This window comes from Xenopus tropicalis, chromosome 2 (genome assembly GCF_000004195.4).
Source record: "Xenopus tropicalis strain Nigerian chromosome 2, UCB_Xtro_10.0, whole genome shotgun sequence".
NCBI lineage: Eukaryota > Metazoa > Chordata > Amphibia > Anura > Pipidae > Xenopus > Xenopus tropicalis.
Window position 1 is genome coordinate 62476299 of NC_030678.2, and position 27989 is coordinate 62504287.

The following is a 27989-nucleotide window of genomic DNA, read 5'->3' on the forward strand; positions in this document are numbered from 1 at the left end:
TGCACTAATCTTAAACAGCTTAAAGTTGCAGCAAAAAAGCGAAACCGTGATTTGTAGTTTTCCATTTATTTTCAAAGAAAACTAAAATGGAGGGGAGAAGCTGGAACATAAATAGTTTGAATGCTGAATTTCCCTTCAAACATCTAATTAGTTCTTATATAGCTGCCCAAACTTCTTGCTAAAGAGCACTGGATGTTGGGCTTTGCCCTGCTTCCCCCTAAAATTGAATGGAGCAAACTGATTTTCTAAATTAGTCTGTTAATAATCATGTTATGCACAGTCTAATTAAAAAAAATGTATCTTTATGTCCAACATCATTAAACAGGTTTAGCTGTAACGGTTTTCCAACAATTATTAATCAGACAATTCCAGGCTTCAAAGGCAACTTCAGAAGCGTAAAAGTTGTATTTACTTAGCCAGAAGACTGAATTTGGTAAGTGTTTAACCTCAGCATCATGTATACATATATTAGATAATATACAGCTTAATGCAAGGAACGTCTTAATGTCATATTATATATATCCCTGGAGTGGCTGCACTTATATATAAGCTACAAGAGGTTACATATACACACACACATACATACATATATATATATATATATATATATATATATATATATATATGTATTTATACATATATATATATATACATATATATATATATATATATATATATATATATACATATATCACCCCACATCAATACAGAATGATTCTAGCATTACAAAGGATAATTGTTGCAAAGATGCAAAAAAATGAGACTCTAACCTCATATTCCCTTTGAAAATTTATTTTTACAACATAAACAAAAAACAAACTCCTCTGTGAATTTTTGTATTCAAATGTTATTGCTAAGAGAAGGTAAACAAGCATTTTATCTGTTCTACCACTAGTAAAAATAAATATTTACTCATTTGTCAATATACATGTTTTTATTGGTCTCACTTTTTTGCAGCATAGTCAGAACCATTTATATACAATTTCGAAATTGCAAGTGCAAGTGTCAGATTTTACAGATTACCCATGTAAGAAATAATGATTTAAGTATTTAGGCAAATTGACCTCCCAACATCAGTTATTTATGTGAATCTCTATGCAATATATCTGTGGTAAGGTATGTGACCATTAAATAGAGGAAAAGGCTGCAGCACAGGGGAAGAAAAGCATAAAAGATTCTTAAGTACATACTGTACAGCTGCACACATTTTTATTGAAATTAATAGGGAGGCAAAATAGCTGCCATCTCAACACTTGAGACACTAATATATATATTTATATATATTATCAAAACATCTTTACTGTTAAAGATTATATTGTTTAAGAATTTCCTCAAAAAGCTGTTCTATTCCTTCCCCAGCTGAATCATTTTTATGGGTTGCCTTGTATGAAAAAGTGAATGTACTTATTAGCGCCTTACATTCAGAAAATTTGTGGGGGGGGGGGGGGGGAAAGAAGATGCTAGCAAGATAGCATTTTTCAATGAGTACAATCAAACTGCAAATTTATAAAGTAATAAATATTAAAGAATTTAATATCGTTCCCCAGACATTAAAGTGACAAAAAGCTAACAAAAATAAAGCTGTACATTTACTGGAAAGCAAAAGTCTATACATAATGAACTGAAATTACAAATAAAAGGTCAGTTTTAAGAATCTAAGAATTTAGGAATCTTTTGTCAAAGAAGAAGTTAATGAATTAAGAACATTCAATCATTCTGTATAAAAATCCAAATATACAACATGGTTGGAAGTATGTAATGAGCTCAATTTATAATGAGCAGGGCCCTTTTTACCTATTTACTGTACATTGCTTCTGAATTTATATAGGTGGGTGCTTTATAAATATACTTTAATCCTCAGTTTTTGAGGAGTTAAGAGGAACAGAAATATATTTGGGTAACCATATCAGAGAGGTGGGGGAGGGGAAGGCCCTAAATAGATATAAGAATAAATTGCCCATTCACTGTGCCATAGAAGTGGTGTGGCCTTTAAAAAGCATTTAGCCCAGTGTTATTTTAAATTCTGTGCCTTTTTAGATGAATAAAAAATGTGCAGTTGCTATAAAGCTATAAACATTTTGAATGTGGTACATCCTTAAATTTGTAGTCAACAACAGTACAGGTATGGGATTTATGTGGAAACCCAATTTCCAGATGTCTAAACCATCTCCCATATAGTCAATTTATTTAACATTCAAATGTTTTTTCAATAGGCTTAAGGTATGGTTATCCAAATTGCAGAAAAACACCTTATCCAGATTATCTAAGTATTCCAGATAACAGATTCCATACCTGTACCATGAATGAATAAATTGCTTTTTGAAAACAGCATGTCATACCATTACTGTGCTTATGTTGTGTGTGTAAAAACAGGCAAGTCACACAGTAAATTAATAATCCATGCTAAAATATTTAATGGAAAGTGCTTTTTTGAGTCTAAGACGCAAGAACAATATTTCATTTTCTCTCCTGCATGGACCTGTTCCAAATGAAAATGAAACCGGAAAGACTTTAGATGCATTGTTTATCCCTTTCTAGCAATATGGTTTGGCAACAAAATTAAAAAAAACAAACATATGCAGGCCACTCAGGCAGCAAATCTGTGAAGGGAAAACCCAGTCAACAATATTAAACAGTTACTGGATAGGAATTAAAAGATCAGTTATAAAACTATAACTTCACATCAAAATTTAAAAAATATACTTAAGAAAAGAAAATAAAATAAAAAGGAAAGTCTTTACTTTCTGTACAAGTCAGCCTGATGTGTGGTAGGGATTTCCTTGGGTTTGTTGTGGTTGACTTTCTAACCTCTGAGATGGAATAGGAGGTGCAAGGGAAGGTGCCTGTGCTGCTGTGATCAAGGTATCCTCATCTTCCATTTTAAAACAAGCTGTTTCAAAATTATCTTTTGGGGCTGAGGTTTCAGAGCCATGGTCCTTTTCAGCTGGCTGTGGATCTTCTTTGTTGGCACTATATTGTTTAAGTCTTATGTGCCATGCTAAGCTGCACACTGCAGATACAGTCTTGAACTGATGTATTACATTGCGAGGAATAAAATAAATATCATTGTCACAGAGCTGGATGCGGGCATAGCGGATTCCCTCTCGTCGCATTTGGTTGAGTTTGGCTTCATCTACCCACTGAACACACTGAGAACAGAAAAATGTAATTTAATTTAATGATTATTTATCATATTTTTAGACCTACATGGATGAGTAAGACCAATGCAGGCACAATGTTATGCAACTGCATGGAAAAAAGGCTTGTGTGTTCCTATCAGGGCATTCTTTTATATGTATACCTTCCCTTTTCTGCCAACACAAGAGGAGAGGACATGTTGCAACCATTTCTCATGTCTGAAGATACATATTTGGACTCCCTTCCTGACTGTAAGGGGGCAAGAAGTCAAAGCATACTGTATATTTGCCTCCTGTAAAGTGCTTGTTCATTAGTGATTTCTGTAGGTGGGAGCTTGTTAGCTTCTAGCTATTTTTCCTATATACTTTTCCAAGATATTCTTTTATTACTGCAGGCAATTGTTGGATTTTGTCACCTTTGTAACAGAGGAAAGGTTTAGTTACAGAGCAAATATAAGCAGAGGGATGGTTGGTTGAAATGTGTTGATTAATTGGTATACATTATATAAATTATATATTTATATACACTTATATTCATATGTATGGACTAATGGTTATTTTGTCATTTATAGGACTGCTTTTAACTAACATCTGCCTTAGAAAAGTTATACAGTTTATTATTTGTGGAATTATGTTATGAGCAGGAAAAAATACATTTATATTTAAATTTGGAAGTTTAGTTTAGTGTTTTTGCAACCAGACCAGGGGATGAAAAATCAAAATTGTGAGTGTGTATATGTATATATGTATATTTATTATTATTTTTTTTTTTTTTTTTTTTTTTAAAAAGGTGCTCTGGTTCTGAAAATACAAGGTATAAAGCAAAACAGTCCAAGGTTGGCTCTTTTGAATCAGCTACAGTTTTCAAATGTGGATGTATCAATTTAGGTATCCCCACACAACTTGTGCAACATTTGTGGCTGGCTAATTTTCTGGAGGAACAGACAAATATTCTCTGCAGAGATTTCCCCATCAAAACAATCTCATCAAAATGTTCAATTGCACCAAAATGTTCAATTGCACCAAAACATCTGCTTATTTATTAAGATAAAAAGCTAATGGGATAATTTATTAAATCAGTGCAATTTCTATAAAGTTGTGTGGCAAGCTTTTTCATACAGTTGTAGCCAAAAATATTGGCACCTTTGCACATTTTTTTCTGCAGTTATTTTTTTGCTAAAAACACCAGTGTTAACATTGTCAAGACTGGAAAGGTTCTAAAATCAAATCTTGCTTGGTAATTTATTAAACAAGTACATTGTTTGTTTTAATTTAACTTATTTACTAGGTATCTTGTTTGAGCAATACAAATATATTGTCATAAAACATGAATCCAATGAATAAAATATTGTTTATTGTTTTTCTTTTATATACTGATCAACAGAAATAGTCTCTCTCATTTAATTAAAGTGAAAATGTATCTATGAAAAAATAACTGCATACATTTCTCAAGTTAGTACTAAGTAGATACACCTTTTGCAGCAAGAACAGCCTTGAGTCTGTTTGGATAGGTCTCTATTGGTTTTGAACATCTGGACACTTCTATTTTTTCCCAAGCCTCTTTGCAAAACTGCTCAAACGCTGTCTGGTTGCGTAGGGATAGTGAGTGAACAGCTGTTATCAAGTCCAGCCACTTATTATCTATTGGATTATGATCTCTATCTTAAATGTCCTGGAACGCCGAGTTTATCTTGTGTAGTGTGGGCTTTATTTGTTTTGCTAGATTTTTATAGAGTGCAGAATTAATCCAGAATTTGGATTTATTTTGCTGCGTTTCATTCTACTTGCAATCCCTGTGATCCTTAACCAGCGGCTTGTGAGCAACATGTTGCTGGTTTTTTTCTTGTATTGGTCCCTCGAATTGTGCTTTTTTAATTGTCATGGAGTATACAGTTTTAGTGTAGATTATGTCACTGACTACAGATGGGCCTTCCAGATATACATTTATATGAGACTGGCATAATTTTCTTGGAAGTGGTACAGTAGCCCTGGTCTGTGCAATCAGCACTAGCTTAAATAAGCAAATCATTGGTCTAAATGACTTCTAAAAAAAAAAAAAAAGTCTTAGCATGTCCTGTAACTTCAAGCCAATAACAACATTTTGCCCACCCTAATTTCTATTTAAGATTTTAAACTTAAAAGGAGAAGGAAAGGTAAAAACGAAGTAAGCTTTATCAGAAAGGTTCTATATAAATACAGCCATAAACACTTACAGTAATGCTGTGCTGACTTCTCTATCAAAAGAAACACAGGATTTCTTGTCTTTTTTTTGTAAACATGATGTTCCAGTGTCCGACTTCCTCTCTCAGAAACATTCTTACTTCCCGGGGCCAGAGTCTGTGCAGTTCTCTCATCTCCTGCTCCCCCTCCCTTAGGAATGTATAATCTCGGCTATAATGGCTGGAGGTGCAGGCAGGAAGCTACTGAGACCAAGCTAAAATGGCAGCTGCTCTCTTAAGCAAAGGGAGAAAGTTCCTAAAGCTGTTTACATAAGTATGTTAATGTTTTCTGCAGAATAAATATATTGTTCTAGGTGGCACTAATGTGGCAAATCTATTGGCAGTAAAATGCCAAAATGACTTTCCTTCTCCTTTAAGATTTTATTAGCTTTTGTAGGACCTGTCTTGTATGTACCCCATTACTGAAGTGCAGAGGTTGTGCAAGGCAATGTGGATAGTTACCTTGCCCCTCCCCCCCACTCTCGTGCATATGACATGTGGGGGGAGGGTAAGCGCCCCTGTTAGGGGTAGCCAGACAGAGGAGGTATGTGCCTAGTGGGCCACAACCACTGCGTCTTACGAAAGAGCCTCTTCTGCCAACCCCTAGTTTTGGGCCTGCTTACCTGGTAGACAAGTGGTTTAAAAATTCTAAAATACATGATCATGAAATTCAGACTACTATTAAAACTTGATTAAAATAAATGGACCAAAACGTAAAATAAATTAAGAAATTTTCACTTTAAAACAAAGGATCAGCTGTCACCTGTGACACTGGTGGCTCGTGGAGATCAAGCTGCAACCTTTGGACAACATGGGAAAAATCCTCTGCATGGAAACAAATTACATCTTTGGTTATGCGTGGTTGATCACTCCTGCAAGCAAATTAATGTGAGATTAGAAAACACAAATGCAATAAAAACATATGTTGTACCCAGGCCATTGTATTAATTTTTAAATATGTATAAATAAAGTATGCATTATAACCATATGTATATTATTATGCAAACGCTCAAAAGCTAAAAACCGATTCTTAGAAAACAATATTACAATGTTACACTGGAGAAGACTAACTGCCAATACAATTATTTAATTTATTTATTTTGGAGATAGAAGTACACCTCTCATTAGCAAGGACCTGTTTATTAGACCAGAACTTCACTGCAGGTTGAAGATGGGGTATTTTATAGTCTTTCCCTTGGATGTTTACACTTATTTTACACTGTATCATTACTTGCTACAGCGAAGTCATGCAATCTTTCACAATTACAAGTCCTACCCATCAACCATTCACCTAACCATGGCCTGTTAGATTACAGCTGCCTAACTGGATGCAGATTTAGTGTGGGAGTCAGCCAACAGTTTAGATTAAAACCAAAGTACACTTTTCTAATACTGAAGGAAGGAAATGTCATTGAATTATTAGGGGGATCATGGGAATCTAATCTACAGCAGATGGAATAATATCAGGGGCCCATGCCTAAATTAGCAACAGAAATAGGAGTGCGACAATTGCTACAGGGGGCCTTAGTCACAGTAATCGGTAATGGTTCCAGGGTTCACTAGCCAAAACCACCTTAGATAAGGTGAATCTGACATGAGCATTCAAAAGTACACAAAACAGCAATCAGACTTAACTTGAGTGATATTTACCATTATATTATTTACCACATCAGAAATCACAAATTATTAAGACAGGCTGGAATGACTGTTTACATCAAAATAATGGCACACAAAAAAGTTTGTAACCACTGAGAAAACCAGGAAAAGAAAAGCAGATCATTCACATGTGCATTACACAGAAATCAAAACTTTTGTATTCTACAGAGCTTGTCTGCTATGTAATCTGTCCCACTTCTCATTTTTCATACTGAATAACTATGGCTACACAGCAGCTTATTTATATAAGTAAAGCAGTGTTTCTGAAGCAACAATACCAGTTTTGCCAGTGCAAGGCAAGAGTACATTATATTTTAGTGATTAAACGTACAGTAACAAAAAAAATTACTTGTAACTAAACGTATGTAAATTCACATTCAAATTACCATTCTCCAAACTGCACAGCTTTCAACACGCCGACAGCAGCAGTGCTTTCCCAGTCAAAACCTTGTCCAACATGGTCAGCATGGGCTCTTGTCCTGTCCTCGAAGAGAACCTCCCGGGGTTCACTAGTTCGGGGAAGATACTGAAGATTCTTGATTTCATTCATGGACCTACAAATGTTTTTGTAAACACGTTAGAAACTAATTGGCCAAACAGTGCATTAACTTCTGAATTATAGAATTCCTTTAAGAACAGTACATTAGGTTTCTCCATCAAGATGATACAGTAGAACTTCTCTGAGAAGAATTGCATTGTCCACTGAAATGTGGATTAGGTTGGCAAGCCATGGTCTTCTGGGCCAGGAGCATGACTGGAATGTTCTTTCTTAAACTTCTGAGCACCCTTGGAAGTAGGGCTAGGAAATCAAATACCTACACTAAGTTTAAAGTTTAAGAAAACAGCCAAGGTACGAGTTTCTTTGCATCTTGCCTCAAATTGTGGCAGTTTGATGCCATCAAGTCCTTCCCCAACTGAGGTACTCCACTAGTCAGCTGTCAGCTCCTGGTATATGGACAAAGCAATTATGCACATGGGAATATTCATAACATAACCTTTTGTAACCTCAAAATTCCAAAGTATACCTCCTTACAGCACCAGCTTCTGTCTGGCCCTAAGACAAGAATTTACTGGTATATTCAACCACTGAAACGTTAAGCACTTTAAGCCTAACTAGATGCAAAATGGAAAGACTTACCGTCGACGTTTGAATGGGGATTTCGGCATGTCTGCTGTAGGGATCATCTGTTCTCCAGGTCTTACCCACATAATTGGGCCATCATCACTTTGTGACCTACACTGAAGCCTTAGAGTGGACATTGTTCCCCATGGTAGAGTCATCTGAAAAAAAGAGTGGGTGCATAATGAAATACATACACACATATATTATATTATAATATATATATATTATCCTTGAGAAAGGTCCTAATAAGGACCGAAACGTTGGTTTTAACAATATATTTAAAATAAAAATTTTTTGATGAAACATTGAAGGGTGTGCTGGCCAGATGATTATTTTCTATATTATAATATATATATATATATATATATATATATATATATATTATATATATATATATATATATATATATATATTATATATACACACACATACATATACACACACAGTTGCAAGAATAAGTATGGAATTATATGGATTTCTGCACAAATTGGCAATAAAATGTGATCTGATCTTCATCAAGTCACAACAATAGACAATCGCAGTCTGCTTAAACGAATACCACACAAATAATTAAATGTTTCCATGTTTTTATTGAACACACCATGTAAACATTCACAGTGCAGGTGGGAAAAGTATATGAACCCTTGGATTTAATAACTGGTTGAACCTCCTTTGGCAGCAATAACTTCAACCAAACATTTCCTGTAGTTGCAGTTTAGACGTGCACATCGGTCAGGAGTAATTCTTGACCATTCCTCTTTACAGAACTGTTTCAGTTCAGCAGTATTCTTGGGATGTCTGGTGTAAATCGCTTTCTTGAGGTCATGCCACAGCATCTCAATCGGGTTGAGGTCAGGATTCTGACTGGGCCACTCCAGAAGGCATATTTTCTTCTGTTTAAGCCATTCTGTTATTGATTTACTTCTATGCTTTGGATCATTGTCCTGTTGCAACACCCATCTTCTGCTGAGATTCAGCTGGTGCACAGATGCCCTTAAGTTGTCTTGATAAACTTGGGAAATCATTTTTCCTTCAATGATAGCAATCTGTCCAGGCCCTGAGGCAGCACCAAACCACGAAGCCCCCACCACCATACTTCACAGTTGGGAAGAAGTTTTGATGTTAGTGTGCTGTGCCTCTTTTTCTCCATACATAGTGTTGTGTGTTTCTTCCTCAACTCAACTTTGGTTTCATCTGTGCACAGAATATTTTGCCAGTACTGCTGTGGAACGTCCAGGTGTTTTTTTGCAAACTTTAAACGTGCAGCAATGTTTTTTTTTGGACAGCAGTGGCTTCCTCTGTGGTATCCTCCCATGAAATCCATTCTTGTTTAGTGTTTTACGTATCGTAGATTCGCTAACATGTATGTTAACAGATACCAGACACTTTTGTAAGTCTTTAGCCGACACGCTAGGATTCTTCTTCACCTCATTGAGCATTCTGCGCTCTGCTCTTGCTGTCATCTTTACAGGACGGCCACTCCTAGGGAGAGTAGCAGCAGTGCTGAACTTTCTCCATTTATAAACAATTTGTCTTACTGTGGACTGATGAACAGCAAGGCTTTTGGAGATACTTTTATAACCCTTCCCAGCTTTATGCAAGTCAACAATTCTTAATCGTAGGTCTTCTGAGAGTTCTTTTGTGCGAGGCAACATTCACATCAGGCAATGCTTCTTGGGAAAAGCAAACCCAAAACTGGTGTGTTTTTTATAGGGCAGGGCAGCTGTAACCAACACCTCTAATCTAATCTCATTGATTGGACTCCAGTTGGCTGACACCTCACTCCAATTAGCTCTTGGAGATGTCATTAGTCTAGGGGTTCACATACTTTTTACCTGCACTGTGAATGTTTACATGGTGTGTTCAATAAAAACATGGAAACATTTAATTATCTGTGTGGTATTAGTTTAAGCAGACTGTGATTGTCTATTGTTGTGACTTAGATGAAGATCAGATGACCAATTTGTGCAGAAATCCATTTAATTCCAAAGGGTTCACATACTTTTTATTGCAACTGTATTATATATATATATATATATATATATATACACACACACCCTCAGACGTGGAATCACAATTTGGACTGATTTTACAGTATGTATTACTTTTAAAAAGGGCGATTCTTCCAACATGTCCAGGAACTCGGGGAAAAAATCTCCGACCTCTTCGTCAACAGCACCCACTAGACTAATTTGGCGCATAGGACCAGCTCTGTATGTTCCACAGCAATATGTCCTGCTTACCTGTAAGAAAAAAAAAACAAAAACACAATTATACTGTTTAACAATGAAGGAGACAAAGTACAAGTGCCAAGTGTATCAAAAAAATTAACACCAACGGGCACTTTCCAAATCAAACCACTGTAAAGGCAGTAACACACAAGCCAATTCTTGATGGTATTAAGCCAAAAAGGATGGATACCAAAAGAAGTGCATGGTTCACTGGCATTATCTGTCAATGAACCACACACTGGCACATATAATGCACTGGTAGATTAGGTTTTCAAACCTGGGCGATCGATGAACTGACCAATATAACACAAACACTGGTTGGGATTGTCAACCCACCATATAGTATCCATAAGCTTATATCAGCATGTATATTAGCTTTTAGTTCAAGGTTCCCAGAGATCTTCAGAGCTGAAAATATTTATCTTATCCTTAAATAAAAGCTTCTATGCACACTAATATGTACAGGACTTAAAGGACAAGGAAAGGCTAAGTCACTTGGGGGTACCAAAATGTTAGGCACCCCCAAGTGACTTTAATCGCTTACCTTGTACCCTGGGCTGGTGCCCCTGTTAGGAGAAAACCGCACCAGCCGGGGGTACCTGTAGCGATGCGCTTCCTCCTTCCTGCTTCATTTAGCTGCGACTATACGATAGGCGCATGCGAAGTAGAGTGAAAAGCAGACTTCTCTGTTAAAGTTCGGCTTTTCACTCTACTGCATATGCGCACGCTCGTGAACCAGGAAGAAGGAAGCACTGCAGGTACCCCGAGCTGGTGCGGTTCTCTCCCAACAGGGGCACCAGCCCGGGGTAAAAGGTAGGCGATTTAAGTCACTTGGGGGTGCCTAACATTTTGGCACCCTAAGTGACTTTGCCTTTCCATGTCCTTTAAAGGAAAACGAAAGGTAAAAATCACTGCGGGTACCAAATGCTGGGCCTTTAACCCCAGGCTGCTGCTTCTCTTATGAGAAAACCACACCAGCCCGGGCCGAGCCAGCAATCCTCTTCCTTCTATCGTCTGGATGCCTGGGCCCACGCATTAACAGTTGAGAGAAAAAGCCGGCTTTATTTACATAGTTACATAGGGTTGAAAAAAGACCAGAGTCCATCAAGTTCAACCCATCCAAGTAAACCCAGCACACACAACCCACACCTACCAATCTATACACTCACATACATAAACTATTATATATATATACAGTGGAGGAAATAATTATTTGACCCCTCACTGATTTTGTAAGTTTGTCCAATGACAAAGAAATGAAAAGTCTCAGAACAGTATCATTTCAATGGTAGGTTTATTTTAACAGTGGCAGATAGCACATCAAAAGGAAAATCGAAAAAATAACTTTAAATAAAAGAAAGCAACTGATTTGCATTTCATTGAGTGAAATAAGTTTTTGAACCCCTACCAACCATTAAGAGTTCTGGCTCCCACAGAGTGGTTAGACACTTCTACTCAATTAGTCAACCTCATTAAGGACACCTGTCTTAACTAGTCACCTGTATAAAAGACACCTGTCCACAGAATCAATCAATCAAGCAGACTCCAAACTCTCCAACATGGGAAAGACCAAAAAGCTGTCCAAGGATGTCAGAGACAAAATTGTAGACCTGCACAAGGCTGGAATGGGCTACAAAACCATTAGCAAGAAGCTGGGAGAGAAGGTGACGACAACTGTTGGTGCGATTGTTCGAAAATGGAAGGAGCACAAAATGACCATCAATCGACCTCGCTCTGGGGCTCCACGCAAGATCTCACCTCGTGGGGTGTCAATGATTCTGAGAAAGGTGAAAAAGCATCCTAGAACTACACGGGAGGAGTTAGTTAATGACCTCAAATTAGCAGGGACCACAGTCACCAAGAAAACCATTGGAAACACATTACACCGCAATGGATTAAAATCCTGCAGGGCTCGCAAGGTCCCCCTGCTCAAGAAGGCACATGTGCAGGCCCGTCTGAAGTTTGCCAATGAACACCTGAATGATTCTGTGAGTGACTGGGAGAAGGTGCTGTGGTCTGATGAGACCAAAATAGAGCTCTTTGGCATTAACTCAACTCGCTGTGTTTGGAGGAAGAAAAATGCTGCCTATGACCCCCAAAACACCGTCCCCACCGTCAAGCATGGGGGTGGAAACATTTTGCTTTGGGGGTGTTTTTCTGCTAAGGGCACAGGACAACTTATTCGCATTAACGGGAAAATGGACGGAGCCATGTATCGTGAAATCCTGAACGACAACCTCCTTCCCTCTGCCAGGAAACTGAAAATGGGTCGTGGATGGGTGTTCCAGCACGACAATGACCCAAAACATACAGCAAAGGCAACAAAGGAGTGGCTCAAGAAGAAGCACATTAAGGTCATGGAGTGGCCTAGTCAGTCTCCGGACCTTAATCCAATAGAAAACCTATGGAGGGAGCTCAAGCTCAGAGTTGCACAGAGACAGCCTCGAAACCTTAGGGATTTAGAGATGATCTGCAAAGAGGAGTGGACCAACATTCCTCCTAAAATGTGCGCAAACTTGGTCATCAAAACAAGAAACGTTTGACCTCTGTGCTTGCAAACAAGGGTTTTTCCACTAAGTATTAAGTCTTTTTTTGTTAGAGGGTTCAAAAACTTATTTCACTCAATGAAATGCAAATCAGTTGCTATCTTTTATTTAAAGTTATTTTTTCGATTTTCCTTTTGATGTGCTATCTGCCACTGTTAAAATAAACCTACCATTGAAATGATACTGTTCTGAGACTTTTCATTTCTTTGTCATTGGACAAACTTACAAAATCAGTGAGGGGTCAAATAATTATTTCCTCCACTGTATATACTATACAACCACTAATACTAACTGTAGATATTAGTATCACAATAGCCTGGGATATTCTGATTGTTCAAGAACACATCCAGGCCCCTCTTAAAAGGCATTAACAGAATCTGCCATTACCACATCTCTTGGAAGGGCATTCCACAACCTCACTGCCCTCACCGTGAAAAACCACCTACGCTGCTTCAAATGGAAGCTCCGTCCCTCTAATCTATAGGGGTGACCTCTGGTGCGTTAATCTTTTCCAGAGAAAACAAACTATGAGGTTAGACTGTCGAAGTTGGGGTTAAATCTTCCATCCCCTTAACCAGTTTAGTTGCACGTCTCTGCACTCTCTCCAGCTCATTAATATCCTTAAGGACTGGAGCCCAAAACTGCACTGCATACTCAAGGTGAGGCCTTACCAAGGACCTACAAAGGGGCAAAATGATGTTCTCATCCCTTGAGTCAATGCCCTTTTTTATACAAGACAGTACTTTATTTGCTTTAGTAGCCACAGAATGACACTGCCTGGAATTAGACAACTTGTTATCTACTAAAACCCCTAGATCCTTCTCATTTAAGCATACCCCTAACAAACTACCATTCAGTAGATAGTTTGCGTTTATATTATTTCTACCAAAGTGCATAACTTTGCACTTATCAACATTGAACCTCATTTTCCAGTTTGCTGCCCAGTTTTCTAATTTTTTCAAATCGCTCTGCAAAGCGGCAGCATCCTGCATGGAACCTATAGTTTTGCACAATTTTGTGTCATCAGCAAAAATAGAAACCGTACTGTCTATGCACACCTCTAGGTCATTAATAAATTTTATTGTTAAAGTTTAGCTTCTCACTCCACTGTGCATGCAGCGTGAAGGAGGAAGAGGATAAATAGCGTGAGAAAGGCAGCATTTAAATTTAAACCAAAATTCAATAGGTGAAGTCCGATTGGCTGTTGGTGGCTCCACCCACTTTTTAAAATTAAAAATGCAGTCTCCTAGTGACCCTGGTGTTAATACTTTAGGAATGACAGCAGGTTGACTTTCCCCATTGAAAATCAATGATTGGCTGTTGGTGGCTCCACCCACCTTCTCTAACTCTGAACCTCATTTACCTGGTAATTAGCGCTGCAAAGTTTGGGGACCTTAGTAATAATGGCAGCAGTTAAAATTTAAACATATGAAGTCCATAGGTGAAATCTGATTGGTGTTGTTGCCCACTTTTCTAAACTTGGAACGTAGTCACCCAGTGACTGTCTGTGCAAAGTTTGGAAACCCTGGTATTAAACCAATAAAATTCAATAGGTGAAATCAGATTGGCTGATGGTGGCTCTGCCCACTTTTGAAAACTAAAACTGCAGTCTCCTAGTGACCAACTGTGAAAAGTTTGGGGACCCAGGTGTTATTACTGTGAGAATTAAAAGTCAATAGGTAAAATCTGATTGGCTATTCACAGCTCCGTCCACTTTTGGGCAACCAACAATCATCATATTTTTATTCAGGCTGACCCCATGACTATGTGATTCAAGTTTGGGGAGTGTAGCCTCAAAGCTGTAAGATTGGCAGCAGTTTAATTTCCCAATTAAACAGATAAACCCTGTAGAATACAATCAGCTATGTAACCTGCGCCTTTTCTCCTTTTTTCCAGCTTGAATGGCTGCCCCCATGGCTACACATCAGCGTATTTATATAAACTATAGTAGTGTTCCTGAAGCAAACACCCCAGTTTTACCAGTGCAGGGCAACAGTACGTTATGTTTCAATTACTTTAAAAAACTTTCATTTTTGGTGTTACTGTTCCTTTAAGAAAATGTTAAGGAATATTCAATTAAATTACCAAATGACCAATAAACTAATGCCCCATGGAGAGATAAGTCTCCCACAATAAATCTCTGCTACTGCAGCCAACTAATCTCAACAAAATGAATGTGCAACGACAACAAAGTGAATCATCGGTTTGAAAACATATACGCAACGCTTAGTTTTTCTGACGCTGCACAAAGTTTGCTCCTACAGGCAATTTTGCACAACTTCAGAAAAACAAAGTTTTTCAACGCGTATGCCTTTCCACCAGCAATTCACTTTGTTGCCAGTGGAAAGGTATTTTGGAGAGATTAGTTGCCTGTAGCAGAGATTTATTGCGAGTCTAATCTCTCCATGAGGCATTAACCTTAGGGCTGTGTCGCCGCGCAACAAATCTCCCCGAAATGCCATCCCACCGGCTAGAATGTAATTTGCCGGTAGGATGGCATAACCGGCGCCGTGATTTGCCAACCCACCAGCGATTTACATTCTAGCCAGTGGGATGGCATTTCGGGGAGATTTGTCGTGCGGCGACTAATCTCCCCGTGTGTCATAGCCCTTAAAGCCACATAAGTTACACTGTGCCTGACTGAGCCATAGCGCTTACCCATTACTCTTTATTTCAGATATGCCTTTAGTTTCTATTGTACATAGGAAAATATTTTTTTTGATGGATAGACTTGTGGACAAAAACAACTGGTGTGGGGGGGGGGGTGGGGACAAAAAAAAAATGCTGAACAACTCTAAACATTGTAAATTGTTTAGGGTGAGAAACAGCCCTATTGTTTAGAAACCAGTGGCAGAAAAGCACATGCTGTAGACAAGTGAAACTCCGTCCATTGTTTTGTACACTAAACTGTACTTTTAAGGTAACTAATAAAAATAAGGTTGTTTTGAAGTGGGATAGGCATATGGTAGTAGTGTAAAAGGTTGGTGGTTCAATTCCTTTTTCCAACCAAAATTCTGCTCTCTAATCAATACTGTACTGCATATCTGTTGTTCTACCAATAAGAATATGTGGAGTTGATCATAGTCTAGCAGAAAAAGGGAAAATGAAATTAAAGAAAAGTGTAAAGCAGAAGGTAAAGTTAAAAGCATGAGAAAGCATTGGTTAGTGTAAGGAACTGAACCCCCAAGGTCTACAGTCAAGGCTCCCATCCAGAAACCTTGCCAGCAAAACACAGTAGAAAATACAATAGACCATGTGCCACCTGGTGGTGAATTTTTTTTTTTTTTTTTTATCTTGTTTTAACTGGATAACCAGTTACGAGACATAATACAACAACATGGTAAATGATCTTGGCTAGAAACCCATTACCCAAAAAGATTATTATTATTTTCTGGCATTTTAATAGACAAGACAAGTAGCTGCTACTAACTAGCTCCGTGTGCCTTCACCCTCTTACCTGCGTATGGAAATTAGCAATTGTTGTCGTCTCAATATCTTTCTTGCCTAGGATCTCCATTTTTACAGGAGTATTAGGAAAATTAAAGGCAAAATAGTCTAGAAAATCTGGCAAATAAGCAGCGGCACCATGCACTACGGCCAGGGCATAATAAGCTGCACTTTTATCATTCTCATTAAATGTCCGTTCCAGGAACTCTTCAGCAAATCTCTCCATCTCCACAGGAGACAAAAAGGAGAGTTCATCCATATAGGCATGTAGTACTGGAGCTCCTCCATTTGACTGATTTTCTTCGTGCATTAACCTGCTGAACTTAGACCCTCTATCTAAGGTGTTAGTACGGATACAGTGTTCTTGATGAGATGCAAACGGCATCTGGACTTCCTGGGGAACTCTGTATTCTTCAGTTCCTAAATCAGAGCGACACAGCTTTTCATCTTGCAAATACCTGCAGGATTCACTATTAACCTCTATCCCTGCATCTTTTTCATCCAGCACATCTTGAGTAATGCGTGTGAGTCCAGCACAAAGTGTCTGGACTTCTTTATTATACATTTTAAGCTTTCTGCCTCTCAGGTCATCTCTATGTTTCTTTTTCTTCTTTTTCTTGATCTTTTTAATCAGAAATGAATCCTCTTCATGTTTAATAACTCTCTGGGATTTTCCATTTTCATCTGGAAGTTCTGAAAAACAAAAAATTAGACAATTATATGCTAAATACTTGTGAAATAAGTATAAGACTACAGTATCCCTTACGTAGATTGTTCCGTGATCACATAATACATGAACCGACTCCAACTCCTACTAAATTTAAATAGGAATAAAAAAAAAAAAAGCAAGTTTAAATGTTCCAATTCACAAACAGTCATAATTAATTACTTCTCTGCTATAAGAATAAAGCCCAATGCAGGCAGTGCATAAACGAACACGTTGAGTGACCATGAAGCATGCTTTTCATTGACTGTATGAATGTATAAAATACATTAGCATATTAAAAACAGAGGAGTCGGAAAATTTATCTACCGACTCCACAGCCCTGGCTACATATTCTTAAAAATTACCCTACCTGTGCCTGCACCCAAATGCATTAAATATGCTCAGGTGCAGGCACATGTAGCCGATATCCGCCGAAAATGCAAAGTCTTGCGGTTTTTTTGGCGGATATCGGATACATGTGCCTGCACCTGAGCGTATTCAATGCCATCGGGTGCAGGCACAGGTAGGGGGATTTTTAAGTGTATGTAGTGTATTCTTGGCAAACACTTTTAGACTTTTCAGCGAAAAAAAAGCTACATACATTGGCATTATTTTTACAAATATAAATAAGTGCAATTCTCAGTGTATGCTCCTCACTTCAGATACCTCGTGTCCCAGGTCAAATAAAATTCAATAAATAACTCCAAAGTGCCCTCTTCTGCTTTAGACTTAGCGATGAGGTCTTATGAGGAAAAGAAGAAAAAAAAAAAAAAAAATATAGTGTAATACTGTTATTACTTCACAATGTGCACTCTCATGTGCTTTTTAACACCAGTGATGACTTTTACTTATATCACCCTTTTGTGCCCAGTTGTGATATCCCTTTCCGATTGCCAATCTACTTACAGACCCCCTTGGGTTTATATGGCATCCAATTGGTTCACTTGTAGCTCACGACTCTCTGCTTTCCCACCTCTTAATTTCAGGCAGTATTAGGAACCACTTCACATAGGTAAATTTCCAACTTTAGCAACTTTAGGTTAATTCCACGACCTTTCCGCTTCCCTTCCCCTTCTGTGCACTTACTGTGGGATAAATGCATACGCCATATGTGTAAAAACTTAAATACTTTAATATAAATAAAACTTCCCAATACACTCACAAACAGAGTATAGGATGCGCATGTCAGGAGTCACTGGTATGGATCAGGTGGCTGCTCCTTTTTCTTTCCCTGTTCCCGACCTGCAGTGTCGTTTCTGGGTTCAGCAGTCCTGCCCTGTATAGTGCTTCTCCTCTGTGTCCTCTCTCACCGCTGACGCGTTTTTTAAATCTATTGGTTTTTTATGCTGTTTTAATACTTATAAAGTTGGAATTGATTGAATTCTCTAAGCACAAAGTGAACACATGGACTTAGAGACATTGTGCAAACAAATGGTACAATAAAGTTTGGACATTTTGAACTGTGGGATATTTAAACATAGCCAGGATGTAGTGAGGTCATCGCTCAGGAGGAAGCCGGAAGTGGCGAAACGCGTCAGCGGTGAGAGAGGACACAGAGGAGAAGCACTATACAGGGCAGGACTGCTGAACCCAGAAACGACACTGCAGGTCGGGAACAGGGAAAGAAAAAGGAGCAGCCACCTGATCCATACCAGTGACTCCTGACATGCGCATCCTATACTCTGTTTGTGAGTGTATTGGGAAGTTTTATTTATATTAAAGTATTTAAGTTTTTACACATATGGCGTATGCATTTATCCCACAGTAAGTGCACAGAAGGGGAAGGGAAGCGGAAAGGTCGTGGAATTAACCTAAAGTTGCTAAAGTTGGAAATTTACCTATGTGAAGTGGTTCCTAATACTGCCTGAAATTAAGAGGTGGGAAAGCAGAGAGTCGTGAGCTACAAGTGAACCAATTGGATGCCATATAAACCCAAGGGGGTCTGTAAGTAGATTGGCAATCGGAAAGGGATATCACAACTGGGCACAAAAGGGTGATATAAGTAAAAGTCATCACTGGTGTTAAAAAGCACATGAGAGTGCACATTGTGAAGTAATAACAGTATTACACTATATTTTTTTTTTTTTTTTCTTCTTTTCCTCATACATTGGCATTAGCCTTAGGCATGATCAGTGGTCCCTAATTATCTAAATTACTACCTGATTACCTGTCAGCCACAGCAAACTCTGTGTGACCCATGCACTGCCTTGCAACACACGATTAACACTAATAGAAGAAAAAAAAAAAGTACAAAATTTGTTGGGTCAGTCAGGTTCTTGAGCATAGCTCCCATAGATTTTACAATCTGTTGTAGCCAAGGGCCATTTTTGACTCTACACACTTTTCTTGTGTTAGGGCTCTTACATATGAGTGTATTCTCCCACATTGCCCCCATTTTTTTTTTTCTGGTGCGTCCAACAACATTGAAATGCAGGATTCAACTGATCCCATCCTTCTCTATATAGACAGTACTTTTTTATTACAGTCCTAAGGGAAAATGACTGCACTGAAAATAAATCAAAGTCCTGTTGAATGCGGTGTTCATTACGGTATATATTCCTGGCACACATAGGCCTAGCAAATATAAAAGCAGCTATAATTTGTAATGTTTCTCTAAACTAAACAATATACCGTAATTCTAAGCAACTTTCCAATACAGTTTGAAAAAAATTTCAATGGGTCTTAAGAATTATTTGTAGTCTCTAATTATTTCAGGTCTGTTTCTGCTACATTGTTTCAAAAAACAGCCACAAGTACAAATTCCACTACATTTCAAGACTCTGTACCAAAGAACAGTCAGGAACACACATACTATGTTTAATTGCAATAACATTTACAAATCAAGGGCTGTGACAGACAGGGAGATTAGTCGCCGCGCGACAAATCTCCCTTGTCGTGGGTGACTAATCTCCCCGAAATGCCATCCCATCGGCTAGAATGTAAATCGCTGGTGGGATGGCATACGCGGCGATTTTCCAAAATCTGCAAAGTTGCCGCACATGCCATCCCACCAGCGATTTACATTCTAGCCGGTGGGATGGCATTTCGGGGAGATTTGACACGCAGCGACTTCTCCCCGTCTGTCACAGCCCTAACAAAATTACCGACTTCTTTATGAATGATACCAACACTTTCCAATTATTGGATAATTGCTTAACATTATAATGCCTTTGTTGGACTTGCAAACTTTTCTGTATATACCCTTTTCCTTGTTATAAGTTAAGCAATGAGTTGATCAGGGATTTTTAACCTGTGGGCAGTTACCAGGTCCCCGTGCTAATTAGGTTTCTAAAATTAGGTGCACAAATTACTACAAAACCAAAACATCATTTTGGCTGTAAAGATGATTTACAAGCTTAAAGGGGTGTTTGCTATTGAGTTAAATTTGAATGTGTTATATAAATGGCCTATTCCTAGCAACTTTGCAATTGGTCTTCAAATTTTTTTTTATATAGCTTTTGAATTATTTGCTTTCCTCTGCTGCATCTTTCCTTTCCTTTTTATATCCCAGTTTCTCATTTAAACTACTGCCTGGTTGCTAAGGTAAACAACAGCTGGAGAGCTACTGAAGAAATAACATGATTCAAAAGCCTCAAAAATAATAAAAAATAAAGACCAGTTGTGCAAGTTGTCTTATAATATCACCCTCTTCATCATACTCAGGTAGCTACAGTGGCTTGCAAAAGTATTCGGCCCCCTTGAACTTTTCCACATTTTGTCACATTACAGCCACAAACATGAATCAATTTTATTGGAATTCCATGTGAAAGACCAATACAAAGTGGTGTACATGTGAGAAGTGGAACGAAAATCATACATGATTCCAAACATTTTTAACAAATAAATAACTGCAAAGTGGGGTGTGCGTAATTATTCAGCCCCCTTTGGTCTGAGTGCAGTCAGTTACCCATAGACATTGCCTGATGAGTGCTAATGACTAAATAGAGTGCACCTGTGTGTAATCTAATGTCAGTACAAATACAGCTGCTCTGTGAGGGCCTCAGAGGTTGTCTAAGAGAATATTGGGAGCAACAACACCATGAAGTCCAAAGAACACACCAGACAGGTCAGGGATAAAGTTATTGAGAAATTTAAAGCAGGCTTAGGCTACAAAAAGATTTCCAAAGCCTTGAACATCCCACGGAGCACTGTTCAAGCGATCATTCAGAAATGGAAGGAGTATGGCACAACTGTAAACCTACCAAGACAAGGCCGTCCATCTAAACTCACAGGCCGAACAAGGAGAGCGCTGATCAGAAATGCAGCCAAGAGGCCCATGGAGACTCTGCAGAGATCTACAGCTCAGGTGGGGGAATCTGTCCATAGGACAACTATTAGTCGTGCACTGCACAAAGTTGGCCTTTATGGAAGAGTGGCAAGAAGAAAGCCATTGTTAACAGAAAACCATAAGAAGTCCCGTTTGCAGTTTGCCACAAGCCATGTGGGGGACACAGCAAACATGTGGAAGAAGGTGCTCTGTGGTCAGATGAGACCAAAATGGAACTTTTTGGCCAAAATGCAAAACGCTATATGTGGCGGAAAACTAACACTGCACATCACTCTGAACACACCATCCCCACTGTCAAATATGGTGGTGGCAGCATCATGCTCTGGGGGTGCTTCTCTTCAGCAGGGACAGGGAAGCCGGTCAGAGTTGATGGGAAGATGGATGGAGCCAAATACAGGGCAATCTTGGAAGAAAACCTCTTGGAGTCTGCAAAAGACTTGAGACTGGGGCGGAGGTTCACCTTCCAGCAGGACAACGACCCTAAACATAAAGCCAGGGCAACAATGGAATGGTTTAAAACAAAACATATCCATGTGTTAGAATGGCCCAGTCACAGCCCAGATCTAAATCCAATCGAGAATCTGTGGCAAGATCTGAAAACTGCTGTTCACAAACGCTGTCCATCTAATCTGACTGAGCTGGAGCTGTTTTGCAAAGAAGAATGGGCAAGGATTTCAGTCTCTAGATGTGCAAAGCTGGTAGAGACATACCCTAAAAGACTGGCAGCTGTAATTGCAGCAAAAGGGGGTTCTACAAAGTATTGACTCAGGGGGCTGAATAATTATGCACACCCCACTTTGCAGTTATTTATTTGTAAAATATGTTTGGAATCATGTATGATTTTCGTTCCACTTCTCACGTGTACACCACTTTGTATTGGGCTTTCATGTGGAATTCCAATAAAACTGATTCACGTTTGTGGCTGTAATGTGACAAAATGTGGAAAAGTTCAAGGGGGCCAAATACTTTTGCAAGCCACTGTATTTATTAAAGGGTTTGATCGATCAAGTTTGATAGGTCCAGTTTTTTTGTTTTTTTTTTTCTTCACGATTTTGGAGCTAAAAAAAACCTCAAATTCGAATTATGTTTCAAAAACATATGGTATTTCAGTGCAAAAAAACGCAAAAGTAAAAATTTACCATCTAAAAGTTTCTTTGATTTTTAGAAGTTTTGTAAATATTAAACTTATCAAAGATTTGAAGCTTGCTAGTTTTGTGCACAAAGACATATTTAATCATTTTAAATACTTCATGATCTTCTTTCCAAATATATAAGATTTTGAGTGGTTACCATCACTACTGCAAATACTTGGTAAAGACATTAATTCTCAAGAAACTGTACTTTCTGAAAAAGATATGGTCTTGTAGCTTTGTGGCACAAAGAGTTAACTCTTTTGTTTGCAAAGGCCAAAGTTTTACTATTAAAATTTATATGCACAGTCCTTGTAAAAAGCCCAAAAAACTTTTATATACTTTAAAGAAACCTGGTGAAAAGTGTAATAAGCAGTACTGCTCTTAATTCAGCTGAGTGTATACTATTTCAGTATAGGTTGTGTGAACTTATTTGGGAATTTACCATGAAGCTGGTTTTCTTTCTACTGTAGTGCACTAAAAATACTCTTTTACACTGCTATGTATTTTTGATCTATGTAACTGATAAATTCCATATCAACAAAGCATATTGGGTACTGGTGTGCTCAGACAGTACAGTTCTTTTAAGATAAGGTGTTTTATATGCAACAGAAATTAAAGACATGTATAATAGTCCTCTACAAGTAGCAAACACAATTTGAAGGGCACAGGAGCAGATTTAAAAAAAGACCTTAGAGTTGGGGGAAAAAAATTGGGGGTTTGTTTTGCCATAAAAATATGTTTACCGCCAGTGTGACCAGCATAGACACATGGTAGTCCCCACAGGCCCGGATTTGTGGATAAAAATACACGCCATACACTCCTACTTGTGCCTGCACCCGAATGAATGGAATAAGCTTGGGTGCAGGAACATGTAGCCGACATTCGCATAAAAACGAGAGACAATGCAAAGTCTTCGGCTTGCCAAAAATATGCGCCATACGCATCGTGTGGCATTAGCCGCAGTTTAAAAAGCAGTTGTTTGTGGGGCACTGAATCAAATGCTGTGGCAAAACCAAAAATAGAGCACATCTACTGCAACTCCACTGTCCAGCTTTTTACTAACCTCATAAAAAGCAATAAAATTTATCTGACCTGTCCTTCATAAAGTCAAGCTGATTACTGCTCATAATGCCATTCTTCCAGAACATTGTTTTGAATGTGATCCCTCAACAAGTCTTCAAATAATTTAACAACCACAAATGTCAAACTTACTGGCCTATAATTGCCAGACTGATATTGTAATCCCTTTTGAAATACAGGAATTACATCAGCTTTCCCTCAAAAATAAAAGGCATGGCTAAAATTTAAATTAAATGCTTTCCTTGCCCCAGTGTATATTTGTTTTATGCACCAAACATTCATATTAACATTACCCAGGGGTTCAACCACTTGTACATTTGCTATATATAAAAATACATAGTATCCTGTGGTAAATCTGTTAGTGGAATTTTAGGCTTTGCAACCTAAGGTATGTGATGTCTTGAGCAGTGCTTTTAAAATTTAGTGTGCAGTTAGATTTTTTTTTTGAGTTATACAATCAAAAAACTCAATAAAACTACTTTTTGGTACTGGATCACTGGGGATTCATTGTCCTTTCCAATTAAGTTGTATTTTTATGCATTTCAAGCAATGTTGCTTTGTCTCTAGAGTTTGAAAAATATTGTTTAATTTTGTCAGTATTTAGAGTCCAATCTTATTACAGAAGTAGAATTACAAAAAAATAAACACGATTTAGAAAGCTTAAGGCTAATGCCACAGAAGGCGTAGGGCGGATATTTTCGGCAAGCGTAAAAGCGCTTGCTGAAAATTCCGCCCTACGCCTCCTATATGTGTCTGCACCCGAATGAATGAGAGATGCTCCGGTGCAGGCACATGTAGCCGATATACGCATGAAAACACAAGAGAATGCAGGGTCTTGCGTTTTCATGCATATATCAGCTACATGTGCCTGCACCGGAGCATCTCTCATCCATTCGGGTGCAGGCACATGTAGGAGGCGTAGGGCGGAATTTTCAGCAAGCGATTTTATGCTTGCCGAAAATATCCGCCCTACGCCTCGTGTGGCATTAGCCTTAGTTAAACTGGAAAAAAAAGATATAGTTTTCACAGGTAAACTAAAAGTCAGCCAGATACTGCCCCTTAAAGGAATAGTAACACCAAAATTGAAAGTGTATAAATGTAATTACAACAAAATGAACTGTTACCCTGCACTGGTGCAACTGGTGTGTTTGCCTAAGGATGAAGACATCCTGCCATAGACAATGCTAAGAACTGCCTCTGCTAAAACACAAGTAGAGACAATTATCAGTAAATGATCAGCATTGTCTTTTTTAGTAACCACAACAAGTAACTGCTACTTGTAGCTCTGTTTGTCTTCACCCTAAGAAAGACTACTATAGTTTATAAAGACAAAACTGCTGTGTAGCCATGAGGGCAGTCATTCAAAGGAGAAAAGGCACAGGTTATATTGAAGATAACAGATAAATAAATGGCTGCCTCCATGACTATACAGCAGGTTATTTATACATATTATAGTCTGGATTCTGTAGCAAACAGGCTAGTTTTACCAGAGCATGGCAACAGTACATTATATTTTAATTACTTTAAAAGCCATTAATTTTTTGGTGTTACTGCTCCTTTAAGAGAGCAATATGTTGCTAAAAACATCTGGTAGTGTAAATGAAATGTTAAATTCTACTGGCATTTAAAGAGGTAAAGTCTGCTGGAACACAACTGTTACGTTGACTGGAGCACACATAAGGAATATTTATTATAGTGCGTAAGCCAACACCACTACAACTATAATAGATATGCTCATATATACAAGTATACTCATGTGCAAGACACTACGGGGCAGATTTATTAATCCACGAATTCGAATCACGAATGGGAAAAATTCGGATTGGAAACGAAAATTTCAGATCACTAACTTTTTTTGGGAGAGAAAGATAGCTGAGCTAGAATCACATGACTGAACATATATACGTAGAGAAGCCTATGAGTGCAAAAAGGAAAAACAATAAATCAAAACATTGTATCAGTTAATCCACATGGGATTATGATATATCTGACTACTTTGACTCAAAATGTTACCTAAAAGTTTAATTTACCCTTAGCAATGCTGGTAGAGAAGTCATTGATGTACATGACTAGGAAAGCAGATGCATGTATACATGTGAACATGCGAATACCTTTTTAACGAGGTATTGACGAATGTTAAGACTTTTGTCCATAGTAACCAATCTATGATTTACTCCAGTAAATACTGCTTGATTTCTCGTAAAAACTCTAGAATCTGTAAACTAGAATGCCAAGTTAAAAACTAGTAGTTTTAAACAGATCTACCCAGTCAGAAAGCCCTTCATTCAATGAGCCAATACTGGCTACTATTGGACAATACAGTGGGGAAGTTAAAGACTTATGGATCTTTAGGAAGTGGTGGAAAATAGGGACCATTTTAGAAGATATCCCATGTCTCTAGAATCCACCATCTTCCAATATGATACCAAGCTTTCAACTCCTGTTGAGGGTCATTTGAAAGTACAAAATATAAAATATGAATGATATCAGTATCTTTCAGTTGACATCTTGCTTTAGCTAGTCAGTGGTATTTAAATTACCACACAGCTTCCTTATCTGCATGTATAGCATTTCTCTTTAGAATAAAAATTGCTTGAGAACAACTTCATTAAAGATGCTAAAATAACTATGCTAGAGTTATGTGCTAAAGATTTGTTATACATTATAACAAAGTATTACAAATTTGTAAAAACAAACTGACAGACGCTGTCTTTTAGGAGACTGGATACAATTGTATAACGCTGTATAAATAGTAAAAGCAGAACAGCTTCTTACCATGAAAAACAAAACACCAAGACAATTTGCTCATAATGAGTTTTTTTCATGGAAATCAATTAACATTTAATTAGTTTTTTAAGAAGTAAAATATTTACTTTGCAGCAATGCAGAAATGTAAAGTATCACCCTTTAAAATCACATTTTGCTTATTTAACTTACTTGTTTCACATCATAACTGCAGTTATTCATCAAATTCCCGCACCAAAAGGAGGATCTCGGTTTATTTGTATACTACATGTAACAAAGTAAGCAACCAGCCAAAAAGAAAGCAATAAAATACACAAAGCACTTAACATAATACAACATATACATGCACATCCACTTACATAGACAAAACTAACTGTAGTCTGAACATTACTACTACATATTAGACTACCCAAGAAGAAATGCAAGTCCTTATCAAAAACCATATATTTAAAGAAAAGTTTTGGCAAAAACAAAAAAGATGATAAATAGTACAAAACCGATATGTGACAGTAGCAAGGTATCTCTGGTACAGAATGGATGTTCAGGATAGAAACACATTCGTCAGATCCTTAGTTGTTTACTATGAGCCATTTCCCTAACAGCATGTAACCATGAACAATGTGAAGAGCACATTACTGTAGCAAGGAAGAATCATCACACAGACTACGAACTTGTACTTTTGGCAGACTGGCCAAACACAGAGGCTTTGCAACTTTGCTTTAATGTTTTTTTCTAGCGTGCGAGCGTTGGTTCCCTGTTTTCCCATGAGCAGCCACGCCTACCCCTCACCTGGCAATAACATGCCTTCATCGTGCACTGCCGTTAAGCCACAGGGTGCAAATATTAAATGTATAGCTGAGCTGCTCTCTTGCTACATTTCAGTAGCTTTGTATGGTTACAGCACCAGTCAATCTCGGTTTCTTTTTATTCCAAACGAAGCTGGAAACATAGCCTTCCAGCTCACCCCACAACACCTACCCCTTCTTCACATGGAAGCCCACAGACTTACCTTTTTTGACAGCTCTTAAAGGGCTTCCACCCTCTCCGTTCTCTTTCTTCGTCTTGTGTTTTCGCTTGACTTTCTCCTTAGGCCTCTCTAACTGAGACAGGGTGAACAAGGCCTGGGTAATTGGTGTGATAGACTGTGGCACCCCTAGAGTAGGAGGCGGAGGTCGCAGCAGTAACTCTTCCTTGCTATGGTGGTGGTGATGGTGTCGATGATGATGATGGTGGTGGCGGTGATGGTGACAGCTGTGATGTGTGTCATTGCCCAGTTTCCTCTTCTTTGCTTCCTTTTCTCCATCTTCTCCTCCGCCACCTTCACCTTTCTTCTTCCGCTTTTTTTCACCTGAAGGCGAACCTTCTCTTCGCTTCTTCTTTCGCCCTACCTTGGCTTTGTCCCGTTCCTCTGCAAACGAACCAAGCTGCGCGGCCATTTCCCCACGACTACTTTTAAATGGCCCAGCTTCTGGCAACGCGCATGACCGACGCGCAAGGCCTTGTGGGAGATGTAGTCTCTGACTGTGTGCATGCGAGAAGTACACATGCGCCTGCGCATTAGAACTCGGCTAGGAAGGGGACGTAGTGCAGAGGAGGCGGAAAAGGTTTTGTCACAAAGTGGTGTTCGTGCCTAGTCGCACGGAGCTGGTGATGTCAGCTTTGACGTTTTTAACTCGTA

The 27989-nt window shown here is 38.3% G+C and overlaps 1 protein-coding gene across 1 annotated transcript; it reads right to left on the reverse strand.

Moving 5' to 3' along the window:
- Positions 1-2390: 2390 nt before the first annotated feature.
- rsbn1 (round spermatid basic protein 1) lies at positions 2391-27784 on the reverse strand. The gene is made up of 7 exons (NM_001112954.2): positions 27321-27784; positions 16370-17052; positions 10241-10378; positions 8151-8293; positions 7399-7566; positions 6120-6228; positions 2391-3149 (listed from the first exon to the last, which is right to left on the reverse strand). The coding sequence occupies exons 1-7, from the start codon at positions 27745-27747 to the stop codon at positions 2754-2756; spliced, it is 2064 nt and encodes a 687-aa protein (NP_001106425.2). The 5' UTR covers positions 27748-27784; the 3' UTR covers positions 2391-2753.
- Positions 27785-27989: the final 205 nt, after the last annotated feature.

What these genes read in the sequence shown, in the direction of transcription:
- rsbn1 (NM_001112954.2), bottom strand. Translation starts at nt 27,747, where the DNA reads ATGGCCGCGCAGCTTGGTTCGTTTGCAGAGGAACGGGACAAAGCCAAG. An exon ending in AAGAATCGCCCTTTTTAAAA is followed by an intron (nt 8,294 to 10,240) that starts GTAATACATACT and finishes TCTTTTTTTCAG; the next exon opens with ATGACTCTACCATGGGGAAC. An exon ending in GCTGTGCAGTTTGGAGAATG is followed by an intron (nt 6,229 to 7,398) that starts GTAATTTGAATG and finishes ATTTGCTTGCAG; the next exon opens with GAGTGATCAACCACGCATAA.